The sequence below is a fragment of the Camelus bactrianus genome, chromosome 29, assembly GCF_048773025.1.
Source record: "Camelus bactrianus isolate YW-2024 breed Bactrian camel chromosome 29, ASM4877302v1, whole genome shotgun sequence".
In the NCBI taxonomy this organism is placed as follows: Eukaryota; Metazoa; Chordata; class Mammalia; order Artiodactyla; family Camelidae; genus Camelus; species Camelus bactrianus.
The window spans coordinates 7,107,165-7,132,046 of record NC_133567.1 but is presented as its reverse complement, the minus strand read 5'-3'; the positions used below and the strand labels follow the sequence as shown (position 1 = coordinate 7,132,046).

Below are 24,882 nucleotides of genomic sequence, written 5' to 3'. Positions count from 1 at the left end.
GGGACCTGAGTGTAATAGTTCAGGAAACTGTAAGAGGCTCTGATGTCAGACTGCCCGGGTTCAAACCTAGCTGCTGCACTTACTGTTGGCCAGTTATTTAAAAATCTCCAAAGTCAGTTTCCACCTAGAACAGCACTTCCCTCACAGAGAAGTGATGGTGATGCAGCGAAGCCATGGGAAGCACTTAGCGCCTTAGCGCTTAATTTATACTAAGCACGCAATGAACACAAGTTACGAAGTATCAGGCTGAATTCGAAATATTTCTTACTTAGGCAAAGTCAAGATGTAATATTAAGAATTAACTCCACTAGGGGGAAAAAAAGTCATTTTCCAACATGGAGATCTGAATGACTTTAAAGCCACCTTAACAGATAAACCCCACATGACTCAGAGCCGGCTGCTGACCTACCTACCAGCTCGGCGTTCCTTCTGGCCGCAAGCAGTTGATGGCTCTGCTTCGGAGATCATCATTGCTCTTAGCATTTTCTTTTAACAGGTGCAGAGTCACATCATGTGCTCTGCTGAGACAAGGTCATAGGAAAACTTCCAAGGCTATAAAGAATTTCAGAAAACGACCTTTAAGGCTCATTTTGGGAAACATATTCTAACCCACCTAAAGTCCAATTTTAAGGCTTAAAAAAAATTCTTTCAGTTAAATATTTAAATTCTCCCTACTTTGTGCAGATTTAGTCTCATTTCCCACGTTTGAAGAATTCGATTCCAGAAGCTATTCTCTTAAACGCACTCCCCCCGCCTGCACGTACCCAGGTGGTAACTTCCAAGAGAGAAGGGTAAGGATGACGGATAAAAGCGACCGCGGGGTCTCGAAGGTGGAGGCTTCACGCTGCTCCTCCTCCAGAATCATGGGTATACTTTCACCTTGGGATAGGAATTAACCGAACCTCCTTGCTGAAAAGGAATTGGGACGGTCTGGTGACCGTCTGGTGACCCACTGGGCGGGGGACGGGCCGTGCGGGTCGTGGGGGAGGGCGAGGAGGGAGACTACACAAGAGCACACAGACCAACAGCGACCGCTTCTCTCCTTTTTAACAGCATGGAACTAGAGCTCTCAGTTTGGTCAGGGGACAGAAAAAGGAGAAAGCAGTAGGTCTCAAGTTCTGGTTTACCTCAGGAATCAAAGGTCATGAAGTGGGCGCGCGAATCAGGAGCTCCCAAGCCTGTGCGGCGCATGCGCGAGTACGTGTGCGTGCGCATGCGTGTGCGCGCCTGCACTTGCTCAAAGGGGTTCCTCTGAATTAAGGGTGGGTCTGCCTCTACGTCCCCGGCGCGGAGCCCTGGTCCTCAGGGTACCAGAGTGCCTGTGCTGACACCGCTTCATGGTGTTTTTCTCCCCATTAGCCAAGGCTAAATGACCTAGATACTGTGCCTATTAAAGCCTCATTTTTCTTGCGCCCTTTTGTTCCTCAGTGTACACTATCAGACGCTGCGCACACTTTATCCTCAGTCTCTGCTGCTCTTTTGAGGGAGTAATGGGAGGTTTTTGCATGTGGTTCTGTTGAGAGATCTGGAGTGGAATTATGTAAAGGCAATTTAAGGTTTTTCTTCCTGCCTGGTCTGAAGACAATCAGTTTACCGTATGACTAACAGCTAATCTGGTATAAGAGGAGGTATCAAGAAACCGTACAAAGGCCAGAATGCTGTATTTGCATCTATTGCGAATACAAAAAAATAGAGTGAACACCAGTGCCCCTACTGTACTACATTCTATAATTACATCTCTGCATATCATGGGTCACTTTTATTAAAAGCATCATTACTACAGTTGGCAGCAATTTACATTTTATCTTACATGATAGCAGTTTTCAAAGAAAAAAAATAGAGGGACATCACAACAAAGAAAAACAATACATTTACAAAGTCATGTCTGTAAACTTCAAGGCTAGTTTAGAGCTGAGGTAATGCTGTTTTAGCTTTGTGGCTAAAGTAACAAAGTCCTTTAATTTAAAAAAGGTACCTGATTCTCTCTTCTCTCACTCTTTATTTATTCATCTATTTATTTTGTTTATACCAGTGCATTACAAGACCACAAGACAATGGAACTGTAGTTCTGTCTGGCGAGAACCCTCCCAGTAGGTTAATTTCCAAAGGGACCCTTCACATTCAACAGCTGCCTTATTATTGCTGCGCCTCAGGACAGAGACGTTCACACTAACGTGGAGATTGTCAGAGTGTATGGATGTGTGTGGGTGCAAGTGTGGGAACCCCCATACAGTCAAAAAGGGAAACAAATGAGCAAGTATGATATGTGTGGTAAATTTCATCTTGACCTTCACAGCAAAAAAAAAAAAAAAAAAAATTAAAATTAAAAAATTAAATATATAACTTCATACTTCCTTTGAGCAGCACTTCCTTCCACTAGTGCCCCTCGGTTACAAATTGCTCTTTATTATAATACCAATGGTACCAGAAGAAAAAGGAAAGAAAAGGAGGGGAAAAAAAGCAGAGCATTATGTAAGTTTCCTTAAAAAGACATGATCACCTCTCAAATTTCATCTCTCCTAGGGATAATAAATAATGCACTGCACAATACTTAATGACCAAGATACCTTTTGACACACCTGTATAACATGACTTGGAATTTTTTTTTCCTTTTTTTTTTTTTGCTACACTATGTTACAGAACAGCTTATAAAACTAGGTATGAACATTAACTGTGAGTGTAAACAGTAGGACTACCACTTGTCAAAAGTTTCAAACACTTGAACTGGGACTGGGACTGGTTACTCGTCCTGTTCATTGTTTTCTACGTCTTCCCCCCCGTCGAGCGAGTCGAGCTCTTCACCCTGTGCTATTTCGTCTTCCAAGACGGAGGACTCCGCCGTCTTGTCCAGGCTCTCCTCCGCGTCGCTGCCTTCCAGGTTCTCCTCCTCCGGGAAGGCGGCGCCCTCGGCCTTGTCGGGAGCCTTCTCCTCGCCGGCGCCCACGGCGTTCTGCAGCCCCGCCAGCGCGGGGAAGCCGGGCAGCGTCAACCCTCCCAGGCCCGGAGGTAGAAACATGGACGGGTAGAAGAGGCCCGGGGCCACGGTGGACAGCAGGAAGGGGTTGAAGGCCAGCGGGTTGGAGGCCAGGCCGGCCGGGGCGGTAGCAGCACCGACGGACCCGTTGGCCGCGTCGGGGGCCGCGGCGGCGTCTGTGCTTTTCTCCGAGTCCTTGCTCTCCGGCTCGGCCTCCGGGCCCTTCTCCTCCGCCCTGGCGGCGCCGTCCTCGGGCTCTCCGGGCCCCGGGGCGGCCGCGGCGGCGGCGGCGGCGGCGGCGGCGGCGCTCCCGGCCGCGGCGGACAGCGGGCTGTTGAGCAGCCCGCCGAGCCCGAAGACGTTGGGCAGGCCGGCCACGCCCGGCAGCATCAGCGGCAGCACGGCCGCCGGGCTCTTGGCGTCGCCCCCGGCCGCGGCCGCCGTGGCCAGTCCCGGAGGGAAACCCATGAGCCCGGCCAGCTGGAGAGACTGGAGGTTCTGAAGGTTCTGCAGTCCCGCCAGGTCCATGCCCGCGAACAGGCTGTTCACCAGCAGGGGGCTGAGCCCCGACGTGGAGGCCACGGCCGCCGCCGCCGCCGCCGCCCGCGCGATTTCACTCTTGGGCCTCCGTCCTCGTCTGCTGGCGCCCTCGCCCCGCACCACCGGCCCGGTGAGCAGCCGGTCGAACATCGACTCCGGAACGAATCCCTGCAGGAAAAGCAGAGGCACGCAGGGGCTGTCAGCGTTCTCAAGGAGCCGTCATTTCCACGCGGGCCTTTGTGATGCACTCAGCACTGACGGTCTGACCCTGGACACACGAGCAAGTCCCGCTAGTTCTAGGAGCTCAAGGATAAAGCGTATGAAAGCAGAAGTTCTACTGTTGAGCCTTACGGAGCTCGCAGGGTTATGCTGAATTGCAGGAAAAATCTTAAAGGCTACTCTATCAGTGAGGTGAGTCAAGTTATCTGCATCCTAACTCGAGAAAAAACACATCAGAAGGAAGTTGGAAAATAGAGAAAATTCAATTAAGATGACATTTAGTTATCCCCTCCCCCCTCCAAAAAACAAAAGCGTATGTTCACACCAAAAGCTGTACACGAATGTTTACAGCAGCTCTACTCGTAACTGTCAAAATCCGGAAACAGCAGAGACGGCCTTCCACAGGGACCAGGTGACCAAACCTGGGAGCACGTCCAGGATCGGGAGGGCAGCCCAGCAATGAAACTTCCGACACATGCAACCACTCGGCTGAACCGCGGTGTGAGTGAGGAAGGAGGTTCGTAAAGGTTCTATTATTTATGCTTCTGTTTCTATGACATCCTCAAAAAGATAAAACTCTAGAGATGGAGAACAGATTTGAGAGTGGTTGCCCTGGGCTAGAGGCAGGGAAAGGGAACAATACACGGTGTTTGGGGGGTGATGGAGCTGTCTGCTTTCTGATTATGGTGGTGGCAATTCAAGAAAATATACCTGTCTTAAGGCTGGTAGAGCTGGACACTGAAAGAAAAGTAAGCGTTTTTACTGTATACCTTAAACAGATAAAAGGAATCAGGACATCATTAACAAATTCATTTTAAAAAGAAATAGCGAAATAAATTTTTTGGCAGAACTGTTGTACTTCTCAGTTGCTTATTTTAAAATCGGAAATCACAGTTAATTTTGAGGATCTCAATTACCCTAAACTCCATTCCACAGATGGGCTGTTAACCAGGTTTACGGGAGGCCTTCCCTCCTGGAGTGAGCCTGCCGCTAGGACTGTGGATGTGTATTTCCACGCAGTCCTTTTACATCAGGGCTGTCAAATTCACCCACTTTGGATTTGTATTGATACAAGGAGTGATGATGTATTAGTGATATAAGAAAAGGATGTATTATGTCAACACTTTTAAACCAGTAAGTTATAATGGAAAAATTAAAGGTCAACAGAAAATAAAGAAAAATTCAGGAGAACAGTTTCATATAGAGACCTCCCTGCACAGAAAGGCAGAGTCTGTACTTACAGACTGCTTGACTATATCCGTCCAGTCCGGGGCAACTGCAAACTCGGGGTTTTCCTCCAGCCACCGGGGTAGATCCTTCATCGGAGGTGCCATAGCTCCACCCATCTGGGGAGAGGCATTTGAAAAGTGATTTGGAAATTCTTCCCTTTCCCCTCCCCATCTGTATACATACACACATACATACACATGTCGTGAACACATATTCTGGGAGAAACATGATTCTCTTTCTCTATGAAAGATGTCAGGATAAAACAGTTGTTTCTGGGAGAAGGAGTCACACAGAGATCACTTCCCTTCCCCAGTGTTTACCTTCTTCCCATTGCGTTTATTGACAACAGGCACCCTTTCTTCTCCTGTCAAAGTGTTTATATCCAATTTATTAGGGTTTCGACATCTATGCCGTTTCTGTTTCGGTTTCTGAAATGAGGAAAACAGCATATCCGCGTTCTTCTAAAAAACAAAAAAACAAAAGAAAACACAAAACATATTTAGTAAAATTGTAGTTAGTACTTCTATATTTCCTACATAAATGACAAACAGAACAGTCAGGCCATTTTCAATTACTATGAAAGTTTCAAGAATCATTTTATTATTAGAAGCCATACTTTTCTTTGCAAGGAAAAACTGTTCTTTTTTTTGGACTTAAGGAACAGACATGGGAGCTGAGACAGTGATTTTCCTTTTGTCTCTCAATAACCTTGCATAAAGTCTTTTCTTCAAATGTTTAACCAAGTCGTGGTATTTTAAAAGGAAACTTTTTCTAGTACCTTTGCTAATCTCTACTCAGTGACTTGCATGGCTACAGAGATGATATCATATCTACAACACGAACTGTACATAAGGGGAACTAACCCAAGGGATGAAAGAAAAATCTTTGCTAAAGAGCGAGTTCTGAGTGGCAGGAAGTCAACAAAATAAAATGTTAACCTTTACAACTGAAGTTTTTAAAAATTCAATCACACAAGTATAGGACATAAAAAATTTGCATGGTTAGCTAGCAAACAGTTTAAGTAACAGATCATCTAGAGATCCTGTCTAACATTTAATACCAGGCTTAAGAAAGAAGCTAATAAAGTCTTGGTTGGCCTGCATGAGCTGGTCAAATGGCTGCAGTAACAGCTTCCTAATATTTTGTACTAGGCGGACCTGGTCCAGAGACCAATTAGAGCGCGTCCAGGAGTGTTCCCAACAGTGAGGCCACCCAGAAACCATGCCATGTGAAGAACAGCAGAAGAAATCACACCTATTTGGTGAGAGAAGGAAAAAGTAAAGAAATGCATACTAGGTGTCTTCAAATAACTACAAGGCTGCTCTTCACGTAGGACGGACCTGGAGCTAGTTTCTCTAACGTAGAATATACAGTGACAAAAAGGGGGAAACATTCATTATGACGAAACAGTCAAGCGAAAGGCAGAGGGGCCGGAGGGATTTCTACACCGTGGAGGAGAAGGAAAATGGACTAACCGAGCAAGAATGCTCCCAGCTCTGAGCTCTGTGATACTCACTGGTACATAACTTGGCATATCAACAGTGTAAGTGGGATGCAGCTTCAGCCATTCAACTAAATCCTTGTTTTTCGGAGCATCCTCCCCCACCAGCCTAGTCCCATCTTCGAGATTTATAACAGGGATCCGCGTGTCTGGGTCCAGCTGTCCAGGAGAAGGAATGTTTCTTGTAGGTGGGGTCTCTATATCTTCTTCAAAAGCTTTGGTCACCTCAGTCTCCTCCTGCAGAAAGTTGACAATGGTCTCAATTCTCAACGTGAGGAGAGAGAGTCTGACGACTTCGGCCCCCAAGGAAGTGCTAGCCTAGCATGATGGGTCTCTGATCAAAAAGGGTGAAAGGCTACTTGAAACCACGTCAGTTTGGGAACAGCTATTAAATTGGAAGCTGGAACTTCTATTGTGCTTCACACTGCAGTTAGCAGAGGTAGAAAATTCACACTCCATCAGTGCCCCCCGTCTGGGGTCTTAAGCGAGTTCCTAGGAACACAACACAGGCAGTGGAGTCTGAGCTCGACGTGCGGGAAAGGGAGTCCTTCAATCTCTCTTGGGGGTCCTGGAGAGCCTCCTTAAAGAAACTGCAATTAAAGAATGTTCCAAAAGCCAGTTTATATGTAGCTTTTTGGCACTCTGTGGTCAGCACAATTTTGTTGGTAGTACAGTATTTCATGTTAGGCTGTGTGGCAACACTGAGAGATCAACTCTGACTGCAGCCTAGACTCTCCCATCGCCCAGCCACTGGTCCTGAAACTCAAACTCTGTTCTTTCAACCCGCAGACATCTTTCCTGTGGCCCGTTCATCCATTCTTACTGCTCCCCCTTTGGTTTATGTCTCCATGACTGACACCCAACTCCCTGCAATACTCCTGATTCTAGTTCCACCCTTCCTTAATCCACCCTCCACTCTGCTAGACTGGAGGCAGTTCGCCAAGATGTACCCTTCCTAGTTCAAAAATGATGTCTCATCACTCCCTTATTTAAGCTATTTTGATAATTGGATCCCCATCACCTTCAGGATAAAATCCAAGTTCTTCAGCAGCAATCAAGCCCTCGGTGATGTGCAGCCCACCCTTGTCACCAAGCTCATCTCTGCGGAAGCTGCCTCCTCACTAAACTCCCTGGCCAATAACATTTGGTTCACCAGACATGATAGGCTCTCTCTGACCTCAGTCCCTTTGCACATGCTCTTCTGGCCCCCTCTTTTCAAATGACTCACTCCTACACCACCTTCAAAGTTTAGGGAAACTTCTTCCTCTGTTTATCCCCATGTCCTCCTCCCTCCATCCCCTTTCTTCCTTTGGGTTCACAAAATACCCGAGGCATGTCTCGCAACTCTAATATGTTGTTATTTATGTGTCACTCATCTTAAACACTGAGCTCGCTGGTGCAAGCACCTGTCAAGCCCAGCACAGGGCAGGGCCGGCTCTCACAAGGCTGCCAACGTGGATGGCTGTGCCCGGACTTTTCACGCCAGCACAGTGGTCTCCGGTTGAGTGCTGATACAACACAAGGTTTTGGGATTTGTCCTATTCTGTACAAGTAACCATGCTGGACTTTGTGCCTCTTCACTACTCAGTTTCTATAGACCAGTCAGCATTCTCCTTGTGTTTCATGTGCAGGCTCATAACCCTCTATGATACTGAATGAGGGATCCCCAAATTCCAACCATTAAGAGTCAAAAATAATATTAAATGAATTAAATGAAATTTTTTTCTCTAACATCGAGTAGGTTTGAGCCAGGTTGCTAAATATGGACTTTAGGGAAAAAAATACTAATAAATTCTTAGGACAGATTGAAATATATGAATGAATAAAATCAGCCTTAAGTTTCACACAGGGTATATAGTAACAATAGGAAACAGCACTTGGTCACAGTGACTATTAACTCCTGACTGGGTCCGCAGACAAGGTGTGCCAAGATTCAAACTGAAAGATGACAGTAAATGAACATGTGTGAGCTGCAGAAACTCCCCAGTCTGCTGGTTTACAGAGAAAGGATTTTCAGTGAACAAAACTTATCAAAGTGTTACAGTGGGTCCCAGCAGGGCGGCACCACTGGCAATACAACTTTTGGGACCACCCACCTAGAAATGGCGTTTTAACTTACGGAACAATTGGTCACAGCTGATCTATCATGGGTGTATTTTTATAAGATTCTAAAAATAATTATATGATCAACAACAATGACCATTATCATGACTGGTGCATCATGCTGGGTTCTGTTTTGCTCAGACCTTCCCAGGGACCAGTTTCAGTGAAGGCTACTTTGTCATTTCTAGACTCTAACTTGATCATACCTTCCCTCCCCTTTTAAGTCATTAAGCTTCCTCTAAATTCAAGAAATAAAAGGGGGGCAAGTAATAATGGAGATGGAATAAGGAAAAACATATCGAAACAAGTATCTCCCCTCGGTGTTTCCCAAACTATGTCCCACTGCTCAGGGGAACCCCCACCCCCACCCTCCACCTCCGCCAGCATCCCAGCTCCTCCTCAGGCACCAGCTCTGGCATCACTGCACTGATTCAGCTTTCAAATCATCGGCTTCAGATATCTTATATCAATTTTAGCACCTTAAAAAGGGACTGTGTATAACCAGGTTCTGTGGAGTAAAACCCTCACCACAAGTTGGGTGGCACACTTTTAGGTGAGTGGTTGGAGCAGATCAGGGAAGAGAGTTATTTTGATTACACCACACTCACTGCCTTTGAACTGAAGATGAAAACGTCAAAATCCACTGGCACATACACTTCCTTAAAACCTAACCTAGCACAGATCTCTATTCAGTTGAGATTTTTGAAAATATTTACAGAGGCAGGAGAATTTGCAATCACTAGCTTTGTATAGGAACACAAATCTTAAGTCTGAAACTGAACACGTAGACTAATTTAATAAATGCCAGGCCCAAAACACATCGATACTTTTAAGAGCAGAAGCTTTTTCCACCTCAAGGACTCAGCGATAACAGTTACAGGCTCAGGAGGACAGGATTTTGTTTGGGGCTAGTCTTCCGAGAGCAATCAATACATCAGAATCTCGGGAAGAGTAAATCCTCCAGTCACACGTGGTTCAGGCTGAGTGATCTGTATCAGTGCTCAACACAGCCTCCATGCCACGGCCCCGAGGGGAGCGGGCCCGGCCCGGGTGCACCGTGGGGCGAGCCCCTCAACTTACTGCACTCAATGACGTCCGTTTGTGGCTCATAAACAGCAGATCGAGGCCCTCCACGTTTTTCCTCCGTCCCCGCCTCCTCTTCATGGGAGGCTCTCCGTCCACGAGGGAGCCGTTCAGCAGATGCCTCGTGGGTGTGCGGGACAGACCTGCCTGGAGCAGCTCCATTTGAGTCTTAAAGGCATCAGACACCGGTGTCGAGACGTTAGGCAAGATAAACTTTGAAGTAAGAGATGAAAAATTTGAGGTAGAACTTGTCGCCTCTCTCGAGGCCTTTGATAAATCCACGACTTTCTCTTGTCCGTTCTCCGAGACCACCTGAGACTCGCGCAGCTGGGCAACCATCTCCATGAGGTTTCGCCGCTTGGCAGCTCTTTCAGCCTCGATTTCGATTTTTCTCCTCCTCCTCCTCCGCTGGCGAGGGACGGAGAGGTTGAGGGCATCGTCCTGTTGAAAAATCCCAACAACACAGTGAGCCCAAACCACTGCGGCTACATGGACTGCCTTCTGGAACCACGAACAAGAGGCGTAAGGAACGAAATGCCTGTGAATGCTGAATGGGGCCAAGGAGACAGAGACAGCGGCCTTGTTTCTAAGGAGGACCAGCCAACACAAGCTTCCAAGCCGAGTTAAGAGAGCTTATCTTTAAGCTGCAAAAGCAAATGGCTCTCACTGACCTTGGACAACTGAGGGGAAGTGGTGAGGTCCTCGCTGCCGCTGATGCTGGCCTGGCCGACCACGGAGAGCTCCGCCAGGCTCCGCTTCTGCAGGGGACTGTCGGCGGCGGGGGGCGTGTAACCAGGGATGAGGCCCTGGAAATCAAACATCTGGCGCCTATTTACCGGCCATTTGCCTTTCAACACTGCTTCACAGATGTTGTCTAATCGGTTTATCATTACTCGGTCCTGGAGGGAGAAGAAAAGTCACACGAAACTGTAACAAAGACCTGGTGAAAATTACGAGATAAATCTATCCACCAAGATCCTGGAGAGCAGAGAAGGTTTAAAAGTTGACCCACAGACAAAAAGCAAAAGTAAACACGAAGCAAACAAGCCAGGAGGTGAACAACACCCTCTAGAAGTGCTTCACTCTGGTGTGAGGTCCTACCGGGGCTGCAATACAGAAAACTCAGTGTTTTTCAACTGTGAACACCGAATCACACAAATGAGAGAACATTACATAACCACTACCTCTAAAACGTCCCTGTATTTAACAAGGAGCTGCTATTCAGGCTGAAGATTGTTGGCGAACGTCAGTAGGTAACAATGGAAGCCTGCGTTCAGCTTCTCGACGCTCTGGTGCTGCGGTCCGCGGGCTGGACCACAGCCTGTCCCAGGAAGTGGGACATCATTAGCGTCACTATTAATAAAGTTCAGCATTACGAATGGGCACCAACCTAGGAACACCTAATGAGTGTCAATTTGCATTCCCCACCTATTATCACTTCAAGTTTCATTGAAGCGTGTACGTTAAAAATGTCTAATTACAGCTCTTAGACCCAGTTTCCATAGATTAAAAGTGCCTGCTACTACAGACCTCTTGGCTGATCTGGGAAGCTCCCTTCTAAACTCAATAAGGAAAATCAGCAAAACGAGGGAAATAAGGGAGCATATAAAGGGGAAAAAATGTCTTTAATAGTACAGTCTCCAGTTAAAAATTTCACATTCTTTCTTTCCCAACTAACACTATGGAAGACTAGCCTGGGGATGAGATGACTGAAGCCTTTTGTGTGTTATTTATTTTAAACCAGACAGCCCTGTTATGCTGATTAGGATGATTATTTCCCCACCCTGAAAAACAGACCCCAATTATATAGGGATTTATTATGAAATTATGCTAGTTAGCCAAAAAAGTAATTTCCACTTTGCTTTTGGTTATAGATAACTACATTTGGAATTATCTCATAATACATTTGGGCAAATGGGTCAACAGCCCACCCTCTCCCCAGTTTAGAAGAGTACAGATTTCCAAACATATGAAGTTGTCTTAAATCAGAAAGTTCTGCTTCGGGATTAAACACACACACACACACACACACACACACACACACTTTTAAAAGTCCATACCTTGCCCCTTGCGCATTGTTGCACTATGAAAAACAGTACAGAGTTGCCTCAAAAAAATTAAAAATAGAACTACCATAGGATCCAACAATCCCACTTCCGGGTATGTGTCCAAAAGTACTGGAAGGGGATCTCAAAGAGATATTAGTACATTCATGTTGACAAGCATCACTGTAACAAACCAAGAGGTAGAAGGACCCCAGATGTCTCAATGATGGATGGACGGATAAAGAAAATGTAGTCTATACATACAATGGAACATTACTCAGCCTTAAAAAGGAATGAAATCCTGTCACATGCTTGCACAGGGATGAATCTTGAGGACACTACACTAAGTGCAATAAGCCAGTCACAAACACTATATGATTTCACGTATAGGAGGCATCTAAGCTAAAGCAGTCACATTCACAGACGCAGAGAGTAGAAGAGCAGTTGCCGAGGGGCTCGGGGGAGGGGAGTTGTTTAATGGGTACAGAGTTTCTACCCTGCAAGATAAAAAAAAGCCCTGGAGATCTCTTTCACAGAAATGTGAACACACTTAACAGTACCAAACAACACACTTAAAAAAACAGTTAAGGTTGTTAATTTCATGTTATGTTTGTTTTTAACCACAGTAAAACAATTCTTTAAAAAAGATGCACACACTTTATTTTGCCAATAGGTGAGTCTTGTGAAACAATAATCCATAGACTATCCTAGGCAGCTAACCTAAAAACCCTTAAAGAACCAAGAGCCATACAAACAGTTCTTTTTTCTTACTTTCTTTGCTTCCTGTCACCTTTTCTATCTTATTACAAAAGCCTTCCACAGAATTTTTTTCTCTGGGCTTTTCCAGATCATTCTTTGAAAACACAAGAGAAATCTACAATCTTCATGCACTGTGTCAAAGTTTACCTTAAAATTATATAAAAAATTGGGCTAGAATGATTTCCTGTCAAAAAGCAAAGCAAAACAACAACAAAAAACCTCACCGACCTTAGGCCAAAATGAGAAGGCAAACGTTCTTTCGTGCAGGAGCTGAGCGACCGACGGGTCCCCGTCCTCCATGTAGAAGCCATCTCGGGTTTCGTCCCTGGCAGTGCTCATGGAAGCATTGCTTTCTTCATCAAAATTCTTCCCCCTCGAGACAGCTCCTGCTGAGAAATGAGTTAATGTGCATCACTCACAACCAGAATACCAGAATATCGCTGAAAAGGAAGTGCAGAAAGGACTTGATTTAATATCTGAATGCCAATCAGCTCCATTTGATTGAGTACCTACCATGACTGGGGTGGTACCAAGCATTTTCTAAGTCCTGCCGTGTACAGCCTGCAAGGGCCCTTTCCTGTAGGGGGTGTTATCCCCGTTTTACAGACGGGGAAGCGGAGGCTTAGTGAGCCGGCATCACTAGTCATCTAGCATCTCGCTAGTAAATCCCAGGGGAGGCTGAATGACAGCCAAGTCTCTGACCCAAAAGAGCCTGTGTCCCTCCTCCAGGAAGAAGGGCTGGCATTTGGCCAGGGTTCCAGGTGGCAGCTCCAGCAGAAAAGTGCAACGTGGAGCCTCTCTCCCTGCCGGGCAGGTCCAGCAGCTTCACGGGGCCTTAGGAAGAGAATTGGGTCTTCCCAGGTTCTACTCCTACCCTTTATGTCTGAATGAAAACTAAATAAATTGAGCATCATTGGTCTTAACATCGGTAGTGCCTGTAAAACTCTTCTTCTGAGAAGTTGAGTTGTTCAAAGCAGGCTGCTTATGGGCCATATGGAAGCAAAGTGGACATCGAGGCTTCATCTGACCCCACCCCTCTCAGAAGACGACGTACACTCAACACCCTTAAAACAAGGAGGAGCACAGGGCACACAGGGAAACCCCTGCCCAGGCGGCCAGCAGAGGCCGGGGGGCCAGGGTTACCTTCAGGCTGGGAGGATTCCTCCGACTTGTCGTCATCCTCCAGCTTTTCCTCGTCGTCCTCTTCAGAACCTTTCTCTGAAATAGACTTGGGCCCCGTGTCCGCGGCGACCTCCACCCCTTTGGGCTCGTTTTTCGCCGAGCTGGCCTCGGCCTCGCGGCCCTGCCTCCCGTCCTTCTCGCCGCCCTCAGCCTCCTCCGGCTCCTCCTTCACCTCGGGCTTCTCGCGGGTGGGGCCCTCCGCCCCCTCGGCCTTGCCCTCCGCCGCCCCCGCCGCCTTCTCGTCCGGACCGTGGGCGGCGGGGGCGGCCGCGGGAGGCGGGCCGAACCCCACAGCCAGCGGGTTCAGGGCAGGGGCGCCGGCCGCCCCTCGGTTCTGGGCGAAGTTCTTGTGCGCGTCCAGGAAGGACAGCTCCGGGTCGTTGAGGATGTGGTAGTCCGTCCGGCTGACGCCGTGCTTGGCAGCTCCGACCAGCAGGTCCCGGTCGTGCCGCCCGCACTCCCACCACTCGGGCAAGTCCAGGCTGGGCTGGCAGAGCTTCAGCCGCTCGCCCAGCTGCGGGTGGTGCAGGACCTGCTCGCGGATCTTCCGCAGCAGCTCGATGCGGTACAGGGTCCTGGAGGCGCGCTCCTCGGTGATGGGCTCGATCGCCGAGGAGAGGTCGGGCGGCTCTGCAACGGGGGGCAGTCGTGTTGGGCCGGGCTGCTTCCCGCAGCGGTCCAGAACCTGGGTCACCCGGCGAACCTACCGAACCTACCGTCATCCGGCTTCGTGGGCATCCGACACACCCGCCGACACATGGCTACAAAGCAGCTGAAGTATTTCTCCAAACTCTCGTCGGACTTTTTGTCCAGTCTGGCGAAGGCTCGAAACTGGTTCCAGTCGAACTGCTGTTTCACGGGGTCAAAAATGACCCCAAAAGTGGACACCACGCGGTAGAAGTCCGCCTCTTCCCTTCTGGTCCACCTGTCAGGAAGGAGACGTTAGCTGGGGTTGGACGTGTGTAGAAAGGCTTCAAGTTTACGACTTGCTTTTCCTCTTTTCCCCTAAACCTCATTGGGGGTGCTCGCTTTGGGGTGGGGGTTTGGGCTGCTCCGCTGACCGTTATCTTGGATACTTTATCCTGGATACGATTCCTGCCTCCTGGGGGCGGAGGGGAGCAGAGGAGAGAGGAAGGCACTGGGGCCGAGCAAAGCCCTCGAGGAACTCACTTCTGCCGTTTCTCGGATATGATAGCTTCCCTCTCGGCTTCCAGGGCCCGCACTTCCTCCCGAGGCCGCCGCCTCCGCCGGTCAGTCTTCATCAAGGCCTCCTGCCTCATCTGTTGCCTTTTATAGCTGCGCTGATAGGCAGTTATGAGCCTGCGCAGACGGGTGGTCAGCGTTGAGGTGTTGGGCCAGTACAGCTGGCCTAACTCAGCACCGCTCTCGCTGTGCTTGCCTGGGGAAGTGGAAACGACGTGTCTGAAATGGGTAGCTGCGGCCCTGCCAAGCACAGGGCTTCCATCAAAACAAGATGACTCACGAACACTCAAACGACAGTGTGGGCAAGGGCATCGCAGTGCCCTCGTTTTTAAAATATAAATAAGGAATAATATTGCCATGGAACTTATAACCCATTTCCTTTTCAGCTCCTTAGCGGGGGGAAAAAAAACCAAGCTCATTCATCAGTCGTATATTAAGAAACCCATTTTAGGCTACAAACTGCATAAGAGTGTTCTCTTGTAATGGAATAATCTTGAACATAAAAAAGAATCACATAATTGTTAGCTAAGGATTTTACATTAGGAAAAAAGTGCAGTATTCTCTGCAAACCAGTAGTGTTCCAGGTGCTGAGCAAATGCCCTGCTCCCAAGAGTTGGACTTCTAAAGATGCTTAAAAGTTTTCACTAACTGGTGGGAAAACATAAATATATACATTATCCTAAACCAAAAAAAAAAAAGTTATTTTATCAAAGAAATTCAAAGTAATGAAAAACCAAGAGCAAACAAGAACAAAAATTCTTTCCAAAAGAGATGCATCAGTGTAGACGAAACGGTGCTTTAAGACACTGCCGGCGTGAGGCGCTCGCACACTGCCGGTCAGCTCCGCCCGGACTCGCCAGGAGCCCTACCTGGGGCACGTACTTCCATGGGTTCTTCCTTATCTTCTGGAGGAGAATTTGCAAATTCCTCGAAAGCAAAGCGAGAAAGAGAAATTATTTTAATTTGAGACTTTATTTTGCTTTATCTTTTAAAGAAAGGACCATTATCTATAAAGTTTAACAAGCCTTATACGGGCATATAATATTTTACTGCTGCTGTAAAAGTCAATGTACTCCAGTTCTTACATCTATTTCATCCTTGAATGGTGTTCTGGTTGGTTTATATTCTGGGTCTTCATCTTCTCTATCAAATTCTCCCCTATTTAAAATTTAAAAAAATGTTTAAATCATACTGATTCGCAAGAGATTGAAGGGAGCCCGGGAAAGAGGAACCACCTGCTTGAAGCTATTTTGAATTCTGGGTCTGACATCAAAAGTGACTCTATCGGTATTTAAAACGTCCGGCCAAGGCGGGGTGGGGTGTAGGGAGGTGGGCGGGTAATGTGTCAAGGGGACTGTCATCACTTGGAAAAGACAAACAAGCTGCAGATTATATTGATCATATATTGTGTTTAACTAGTCATTTGTGACATATAAAGACTATACTGGTAAACATTACTCAGGTTCAAATCAGACCCAATGGAGTGCACGATACAGTGTAAGACCTGAACCCTGCCAGTGGGTGCGACACTGACATAAAGTTTATTAAAATTTTAGAACGTCCTTCTTACCCGTCACCGCCATCTGCTAGCATGTCTGTTCCTCTCTGCTCGGCAGCGATGGCCTTGGCATCAGGCATCCCAACTCGTTCCAGGAAGCACAGCGCGGGGTCAGCTCGCATGGAATTGTACTTCTCGTACCCTGTGCAGACCCACCAGCCCACGGAGGACACACACAGAAACAACGAAGGCAGGCCTGTCACTGACAAGAGTCACAGCTCGGCCACGACACACCAAGTTCATTTATCAAGCAGGATGATCATTTACGTTGTGTTTGAATGAACGGGGCTGTAACAGCCCATTCTATGGAACGCTTATCCCAGGGCAGGTTGGGGGTGGGGGGCAGGTTACATTTTCAGGGATATGATCAGAGTGACCACAAATACGAACAGAAAACCAGGTTCAGAGAAACTGCAAGATGCCCGGAAAGATGTCTGACCCTAGTACCCCAAGATCTAATTTTGCTTGGCATTTACAAGGCTTTGTAATGTTCCTCGATGACGTCTGCAGCAGTCTGCCCCACCCTCCTTGCCAACAGCCACTGTCCTGCAGGAACTTGGGCCGCTGGCTGAAAAACCCCCGTCCGCGTAAGGCCAGCGAGCCTGTCTTATTAGGTTTAGGACGATGCATGTCAGTAAGACGACACTGCTCCCTCCACGGTGTTCAAACTGCAATCTGCTCTCTGACTGCCCAAGCTGACTAGATGGGAAGAGGCAGGTCCCAGCAGCGCACTGCGGGTACATGATTTTTAGGCTGAGCTCACAAAACCCGGCTGCGGCACACGGGCGGAACAGCACAATTCAATTAGGACGTGTCCTACAACACGCCGCTCCTAACCGCTGCAGAGCCGCAAGCCAAACTGTGATCATGAAAGGTTTTATAAGCCATCATTCTCCCCTTTAGTCAGGCTGGGCTGCTGAGAATACGTCCGCGACCTCCAGAGACTCGGGATTATAATCAGGAATCGTTCACCGTATATATCACGCCAGTTCTCCGTCCCCAGCCTTTCAAAGTTAACAAGGCTGCATCCCACTCAGGGGAGCCGCGAGTTCTCAGCACTGACATTTGTGAAATATTGCTTGGAACAAAGCCCAGGAGGCACTTGTACAGATTAATAGCAGAGGTTAAGCCCACTGGCTACTTTGACACGGGCTGGCAGGGCTCGCGAGGGGAGCTGGGTCGGAAGCCGGAAGCGAAGTTTTGGGTGAGCTATAGGACCAACTTGGCTATCACTAAAACAAAGATGGTTTTGATTTTATTTACAGCCAAGAAAGAGATGTTTTCTTCTCAAATACGCAACAAACATTCAAAAACAGCATCTGATATTTACAGTTCATATTAGATTTTTAGTACAGGAACATAGTAGATGCCAAGAGTCCTTTGGAACTATCCTTATTAATATTGTGAGCCTGGAAAGAGCGTGCAAAGAGCTCTAAATAAAGACCAAGCCACGCAGTCGAGATGCGGCCCCGAGAGACGCCCCTTACCGTGTTTGAACACTCCAATCAGGAGGGACTTATCTGCTTCCTTATCCCACCAATCTGCGGGCACCTCTGCGTGGAAAGGCTCCGGGATCCACACATCAGCTTCGCTAGAGAGGCAACCGTTTATGTGATATTTGAAACAAATATCAGTTTAAAGAATAATGCCAAATGACGAACACAACACATGCCCCCCCTTCCCACGATAAGCACCTGAGTATCGCGGGGCGAAGGGCAGGGGACGAAACAGCCAAGGTTGAAAGAAAGGGCAGAAGTCAGCCCAGCCACGTCCTTCCAGGACCAAAAGTGAATTTTAGCACACGGTGTCCCACCCTAAAGGACATCTCTGCACCCCGGTAATTTAGTTCACACCTTTCTGTACGTCCACACGTATGTGCAGACAGGCTTTTCCCGATTCTCATCACATCCCCGAGCTGGTAGGACAAACACAGCATTCGAGATGCAAAAAAGGAGCTGTGCTCCTAACGGGTTTACGGAGCTCTGAGATGGGAGCCGAGGGCTGTTCCGACCGCCTGGATCACGCAACGAGGTGCGGAACGAGCGTGGGCCCGCACTAACCTTGAGTCAGCACCCTCCAGGATCTTCTCGGCCTGGTCTCCGATCACTTCTTGTCTTAGGTAGTACAGCATGCGGACACGCAGCAGGACCCTGGAGAGGAAGACAGAGGGGGGAAAAGTTCTTAACTTCAGGACTGTTTGCCAACAGTGGCTTTTGGCAGCTGCTGCTGTTCATCCATCATCCTGCCAAGGCTGATTAGCCATGCTGTATGGTAGGCTTGAAGCGTGACAGATGGTGGCACATAATCACCTCTGTGTGGTGCTTTCTGCTGGCTTCCAACAGGCCTGCCTGGCAACCGCTCCCACTGCACAGAGAGGGCCCGAGCTCAGCCCGGCCTGGGCGCACTTCATTTAGTCCTACCTAGTGCAGCTTGTGGAGTTCAGACACGTACCCCACCACTGCCTCTGAAGTATTGAAGCAAGTTTGTAAACAACTGAGCAGATGGCTTTCAGTAACTGTTCTGCTTCATTATCTCATAAAATTTCCTCAGCTGCTGCCTTAATACCATTTTTGGAAGCACATCAGAAGTTGTAGGAATAAACGAGATATAAAATCTGGTTTTACTACCTTACAATAAACCCTCAATATGGAATGTCAGGTTTTTCCGATTATACAACTTTGCTTCCGAGAAAGAAAGATGGCGGTGGGGTAGACCCTCACTCCTCTCCCTTAAGGAACAGTAAACCTTTCTCTTCTATGTTACCTAGAAGCCCGAGTTGGAGCTTGACAAATAATAAAACATCACAAAGGAGATCTAAATGTGCCCAGTTCGCTGGTGTTTTCAGTTTCAAGGAATCAATTTTCAAAGACTCCTGGAATTCTAGGAACCACATTTTCAATCTCACTTGGATCTCCTCAATGGCACAAACATAACTCTTTCATTAAGGCCCACCTGATAAATCCCAAAGGCCTGCCGACTCCATGTCTAGCATCTCTTGCTGGACGGCCCCCCATGTGCACTCAGGACTGATATTTGAAGACCACCTCCTTGGCCGTGAGTGGACGATACCAAGTGCTGGTCCCTGGCTGGACTGTCCCATAACACACTTAGAGGACACTTTACAACCAGAGCGCCACATCTCCATACACCAGCTCATCTGATCTTCACAGTGACCCTTGGATGAAGTAGGGGAAATTACAATTTCCATTTTACAAACGTGAAAAGGGAGGCCAACAGAAGGCCAGCGACATATCTGAGGTCACAGAGTCATCTTGAGCATGGACCACTGGGATTTAGGCCTTCTGACTCTACCACTTCATACTGTCTCTCGGGAGACACTTGTCCTTGAAAAGACCAAAATGACAAGTGGGGCAGCTTCACTGCGACAGACCACTCTGATCCCATGTGACTAGACACCCCGTGACCCACTTTCCTCTCCACCAGGAGACAGCTCCTGACCAACCTGGATGCCAGCCGGGCAAAGTGCAAGGTTGTAAATATCTGATTGTGCTCCAAGGTGAGCAATCTTTCTGGACGACTCTTTTTTTTGAAGATTTCTTTTGATAAGATTAAAAATTAGCTGTGCCATCCTGAACCAGGTTGAAGGGGGCAAAAGGGACCAGGACCGTCCCATGCCCTGTGTGGTCCTGGCCTGGATGCTGGTCACTTGTGGGACAGCTGCTGGAACCAGAGCCCAGTCTGTCTGACTCATTGCATGCAGTCTCCCAGGGTTGGAGGCTACCTCCTGTCCCCTCGTCATCCTGCCGGGACCTAGCTCACACTCCATGGGGGCTCACAGCCTGCCAGTTTAACCGGCTGGGCTCCGGTTCCAGTGGCTGTCCCCTGAGTGGCCAGGACCACGTGGGGCACAGAACTGTCCTGTCCCTTTCGTCCCCTTCAACCTGAGACACTTTGTCTCTCGACACTTTTGAAGAGAACTGGCCAGTTGTTCCCTAGGAGGTCCCTCGATTTGAGTCTCATTTTCTCTCTGGTCAACAATTCCTCACTTCAGATGCCGAGATGTCTCAGGGCAGAAGCATAGCACGACTGGACGCCTTGCTCGTCCCAGAAGGGACAGAGGGCACTGCCCGTCCTCTCCTGGGACGCAGGGGAAAATGTGAAGGACACTAGCTGCAACTCACATGCTAACTGGGTCGGGGACCCTATGGAAGCCTGTTACTGACATCAGAATGGGAGATTAAAACCCGCCACCATCACGCTGGCGCCTGGGAACAGGAGGCCTTATTCCCACACTAAACCACTTCACTTACAGTTTGTCTGAATCCAGAACTCTGAAGGTTATGGACCCCCAGTTCACAGAAGCCACAAAGGAAAAGCAGTTCTCTAACAGCTCTAAGCGGCCGGGACTGCAGAGAGGCCCATCCTACCATGGCAGGAGCCACAGTTTCTTAGATGCCAAGAGTGGCTTGAGGGAATGGTTCTGAAGACTTAGAAAGGAAAAATTTTGTCCGTCAGAATCTAAGAATGGGAACCAAAGCCAGTCCCTGAAAGCACCACTGAATTTAAAAAGGGATGAGAGTCACTAGTCAGTGCGACCCAGGAGGAGCAGGTGGTCCCAGGAATTACTTCAGGTGAGGCTTTCGATGCCCTGAGGGGAAGCAGGCTTCCGGGCGGGCGCGCCCTCTCAACCAGCTGAGGGACCTGGAGTGCCCCAGACCCGGTTTCCTCGTCTGGTAACTGGGGATAAGAGAGCACTATTTAGACAACGCAAACGGGTGAGTCGTGGGAAGCGCCTGGCACACTGCCAGCATTATGTGCTCAGACTTCTGCTGTACTATTCAAAAGAGAGAAAGATACACTTATTTCACCTCTATTTGACAAACAAGAAAAGGGAGCCTTAAAGGGGCAGAGGAACTCGCCCCTGGTCGCCCAAAGCCAGGAAGCGTAGAGCTGTCAGGGGCAGTGCCGCCTGCACCACTCATCCTGAAAAACGCAGCTCACAGGAAGGAGAGAATCAACGTGTGTAGACAGATGCGAGTTTAATATGCAGGCAGCTCACAGGGCTCCAAGCAATGGAATGAATTCAGATCCCACAGTCTTCAATTATATATAAGCAGGTTCTGGAAATCAAGGTAAGGAAAATGATTCTAAGCTCACAGGAAAAAGAAAAGGACCCAGCAACTGAGATATTACGAAGCAAAAACTCACATGTAAACTCCGCAGTCTCTCCACTGAAAGCTGTGAATTAAAGGCAGGATCACAGAAAGCTAGCCATAACTGTCTAAGGCATTTTGGTTAAAACTTAGTCAGCCACAACGCGCACAGAGCATCCTTCACAACAGCCAAAAGGTGTCCCCCAACCCACGTGCCCCTCAATGGATGGATGGATAAACAAAATGTGGTAGAAACGTACAATGGAACATCATTCGGGCATAAAAAGGAACAGAATTCTGGTACAAGCTACAACGTGGGTGAACCTTGAAAACATTATGCTAAGTAAACAAATCAGATACAGCAAGACAAATATTGTATGATTCCACTTATGCGGTACCCAGAATGGGCAAATTCATAGCGACTGAACTAGAATGGTGGTGGCCAGGGGCCAGGGAAGGTGAGTTATTTTTTAATAGGGACAGAGTCCATACTGGGGTCAATGAAAAGGCCTTGGGTATAGACAGTGGTGATGGGTACACAGCAATCTGAATGCAATTACTCCCAATGACTCGTACACTTACAAACAATTCAAATGGTAAAACTGTGTTATCTATCTTTTACCACCAAAAAGAAAAAAAAGTCATCTAAAGGTATGATGCTCTGGCACTTGCCATCACGTTTCAAGAAAAACAGTGAAGCTGTGCAAAGACAGTAATTACAGTTTAACATATATATATATATATATATATAAATATATATAAAATATACAGTGTACAAACACACACGCTTAAACACACGCACATTTAAGAACAGGACGGGAAACCAGCTCCCGCCCCGCCCTCTGGGACGTACTTGTTGCAGTGGTGTTTCAGGTGCTTCTTGTAGCTGTCCTCCTGGAACAGGGCGTCGGGGTTGCAGCCAGCCAGCCAGTCTGCGTCCTGCACCACGGGATGCGTGCTCTGGGCTCTCACCTTCTTACCCTTCCGCCCCCTGGGCACCGGGGCTGACAAACCTGGAATCGCAGTAGTAATTATAATAGAAGCCTTCTACACAACCACAACTACAGGGTATCTCGAGGCAGGAAAACGCGGGGTGGAGGATGCGTCGCTAGCGTCCCCTGTGGCTCCCGGGGACCTCGCACACAAGGAGCGTGGATTCAGGCGTCCTACCGGAATGGTTGACCAAGGCCCGCGTCTGGCCGTCAGCTGTGGGCGTGATCAGATCCCAGATGAAGCTTTTGATGTTCTCGTCGCCCTTGTAGTGGTTGAGGCAGTACACAAGGATGGTTCTGCAGATGGTTTCCACGTCTTGCTCAGTGAGCGGACGTTTGTAGCGCCCGTGGGAAAGGATGTCCGTCCACCGTCCCCAGCTGCAAAGCAAAGTCAGCATGTGGATGGTGCCTTTGAGTTTACATCTGGGGCTTGGGTTTCACGGTCAGGTAGCTGCATTCGGAAATCTCAGGCCCAAACTAGCGGCATTTTACGTCAGGTGACAGGACACCAATCCAGGGTGTAAGAGTTGAAAACGCCCATGAGAGAACAGGTGTCAGGGCAGGAGCTGAACCGCCACTGGGATAACCACCCCGCGGGGCTGCTTCCCAGCCAGGCAGGCCGCTTCGCTCGGGCGTGGTTTGTACGCTGCGATGCTGACCAACCATCTGAGATGAAAGATGACTTGAGGTGGGTGTGACCACCCCCAAATCAGGGGCGCACATGGCTGAGAGGTATGGCTGCACCTACCCACCTCCGAGGGGTACCCCAATAATGAAAGAAAGGCCGTGAAAAGGTCTGAGTCTCCTTTTGAAACAGGAGGTGCTGACTCCTGAGGTCGAGAGCGCTCACAGGTCCTTGAGAGGGTGGTGAGGGGGGGCTGTGACAGCACACAGGAAGCTGGCCGTCTAATCAGGGTACGTCGGGAGCGAGAGCCCACAGCACACAGCACACAGGCAGGTACCGTCTGAGCCCAGCAGGCCCCGGTTACAGTGCACGGGCCGAGGACAAGCCCCGCTGCAGGGGACAGTGCCCACCCAGCCTGGTCCTCCCGGCATCAGTGAACTACTCTCAGTTCCTCGAGTCGCAAGGCCAGCTCTCGCCTTTAGGCCTCTGGACACAGGCTCTTCCTGCCGGGACCTCTTTTCTCCCTGCCCAGCGCCCAACACCCACTCTTGCCCCAGCTAATTCATGACATTCATCCATGCCGCCCCCTGTGGAATTCCTTCTTTTATCCCCTGACCCCAGAAGTGGGGTGACAGTGCCCAAGTGTGTCCTAAAGGAGAGGGGACAGGCTTCCGCCCCACGGGCACTATGGGTCCCAGCCCGCTTAACCACAGTTTATTGCCTTTTCTACTCATTCACCTGCCGGCCTCGGGGGGGGCTGGGATTGTCCCAGCACAGCACCCCGAGTGTAGCACGAGTGTAGCATGTGTTCAGCACCTGAGATGTCTATGGGCAGGGGGAGGGCTTTTGAAAGACAGATGCCCTAAGATGCCTCCTAGCTTCACCAGTTACTAATACATTCCATTTCTAAAGTTATCAGCAAAATCCTCAACTTTGATCATTAGGCTGAAACACGGAAGGAGGGAGAGTAACAAAGGACTCAGAGGGAGAGTGTCCGCCATGCAGGGACGGCCGGCAGAGAAGCCTAGCTTGCGGAGATAACCAGGAGAGGGGACACCACTGTGGGGATGAGGATGGGCTTCAGTGGAACTTCAGTGACGCCATGAGCCACCACTGACCCAGCACTCATGGTGTCTGCTGGCCCCGTGCTCTCCCTGAGGACACAGAGGGGGCCCTGGACCTCAAGGAGCTGTCAGCTGGGGCTTGAGTGGGAGAGGCTGACTACTCAGAGCCACGGGACGGGTGTCAGCAGGTGCAGGGTGCTGAGGCCACGCCTGCACAGAGGTCAGGGGCAGGAGGTGGTGGGCCCGTCAAGTCTGTGTGCCGTGGGAGTGTGGGCGGGGAAGCTTCTGGAAACACAGAGACAAGATGGAGCATGGCACGTGGGAGAGGGTGAGCCTCTGTCCTAACAGCAGCTCAGAGTGCCGGTGGAAAGGGCCACAGGACAGACCGGGGCCAGGTAACAGCCTGGTGCTCTGGTAACAGAATGTTTGTTCCTTTTGAGACTAATGGTGATCCGCTGGAAGAAAAAAAAAATCACAGAGAGGGTGTCATCAGAGCAATAGAAATATTTGTCTCGGTGGCAGTTTTTCCATCTGAATGGGATTTGCCTGCAGCCCCACAATGTGCCAGAGCTTATTTACAGAATCAGTGTTCGCCGAGCGCCTTGCCTTTCAGAGCCCCGTGCGGGCGGCACGGAGACTCAGAGACGGATTAGATGAGGGTCCCGCCTTTCCAGGACCGCGGTCCAGCAA

The 24,882-nt window shown here is 48.9% G+C and overlaps 1 protein-coding gene across 5 annotated transcripts in view; it reads right to left on the bottom strand.

Annotated features, from left to right (window-relative positions):
* Nucleotides 1-1,644: 1,644 nt before the first annotated feature.
* The window catches only part of CHD7 (chromodomain helicase DNA binding protein 7), a 171,539-nt gene continuing 148,301 nt past the window's right edge, over nt 1,645-24,882 (bottom strand). For 3 of the 5 annotated variants that reach the window (XM_074354990.1, XM_074354994.1, XM_074354991.1), the window contains 17 exons: nt 22,682-22,881; nt 22,365-22,524; nt 18,458-18,547; nt 17,885-17,988; nt 16,410-16,539; nt 15,925-15,997; nt 15,709-15,766; nt 14,807-15,035; nt 14,353-14,561; nt 13,598-14,266; nt 12,683-12,843; nt 10,322-10,549; nt 9,648-10,091; nt 6,480-6,701; nt 5,284-5,424; nt 4,975-5,079; nt 1,645-3,682 (listed from right to left, as the gene is read on the bottom strand). In XM_074354990.1, the coding sequence (XP_074211091.1) occupies nt 2,741-3,682; nt 4,975-5,079; nt 5,284-5,424; nt 6,480-6,701; nt 9,648-10,091; nt 10,322-10,549; nt 12,683-12,843; nt 13,598-14,266; nt 14,353-14,561; nt 14,807-15,035; nt 15,709-15,766; nt 15,925-15,997; nt 16,410-16,539; nt 17,885-17,988; nt 18,458-18,547; nt 22,365-22,524; nt 22,682-22,881 (4,165 nt within the window). In that variant the 3' untranslated portion in view covers nt 1,645-2,740. The remainder of the gene's footprint in view (nt 3,683-4,974; nt 5,080-5,283; nt 5,425-6,479; nt 6,702-9,647; nt 10,092-10,321; nt 10,550-12,682; nt 12,844-13,597; nt 14,267-14,352; nt 14,562-14,806; nt 15,036-15,708; nt 15,767-15,924; nt 15,998-16,409; nt 16,540-17,884; nt 17,989-18,457; nt 18,548-22,364; nt 22,525-22,681; nt 22,882-24,882) is intronic. The other 2 variants (XM_074354993.1, XM_074354992.1) reach the window with 2 other exon arrangements.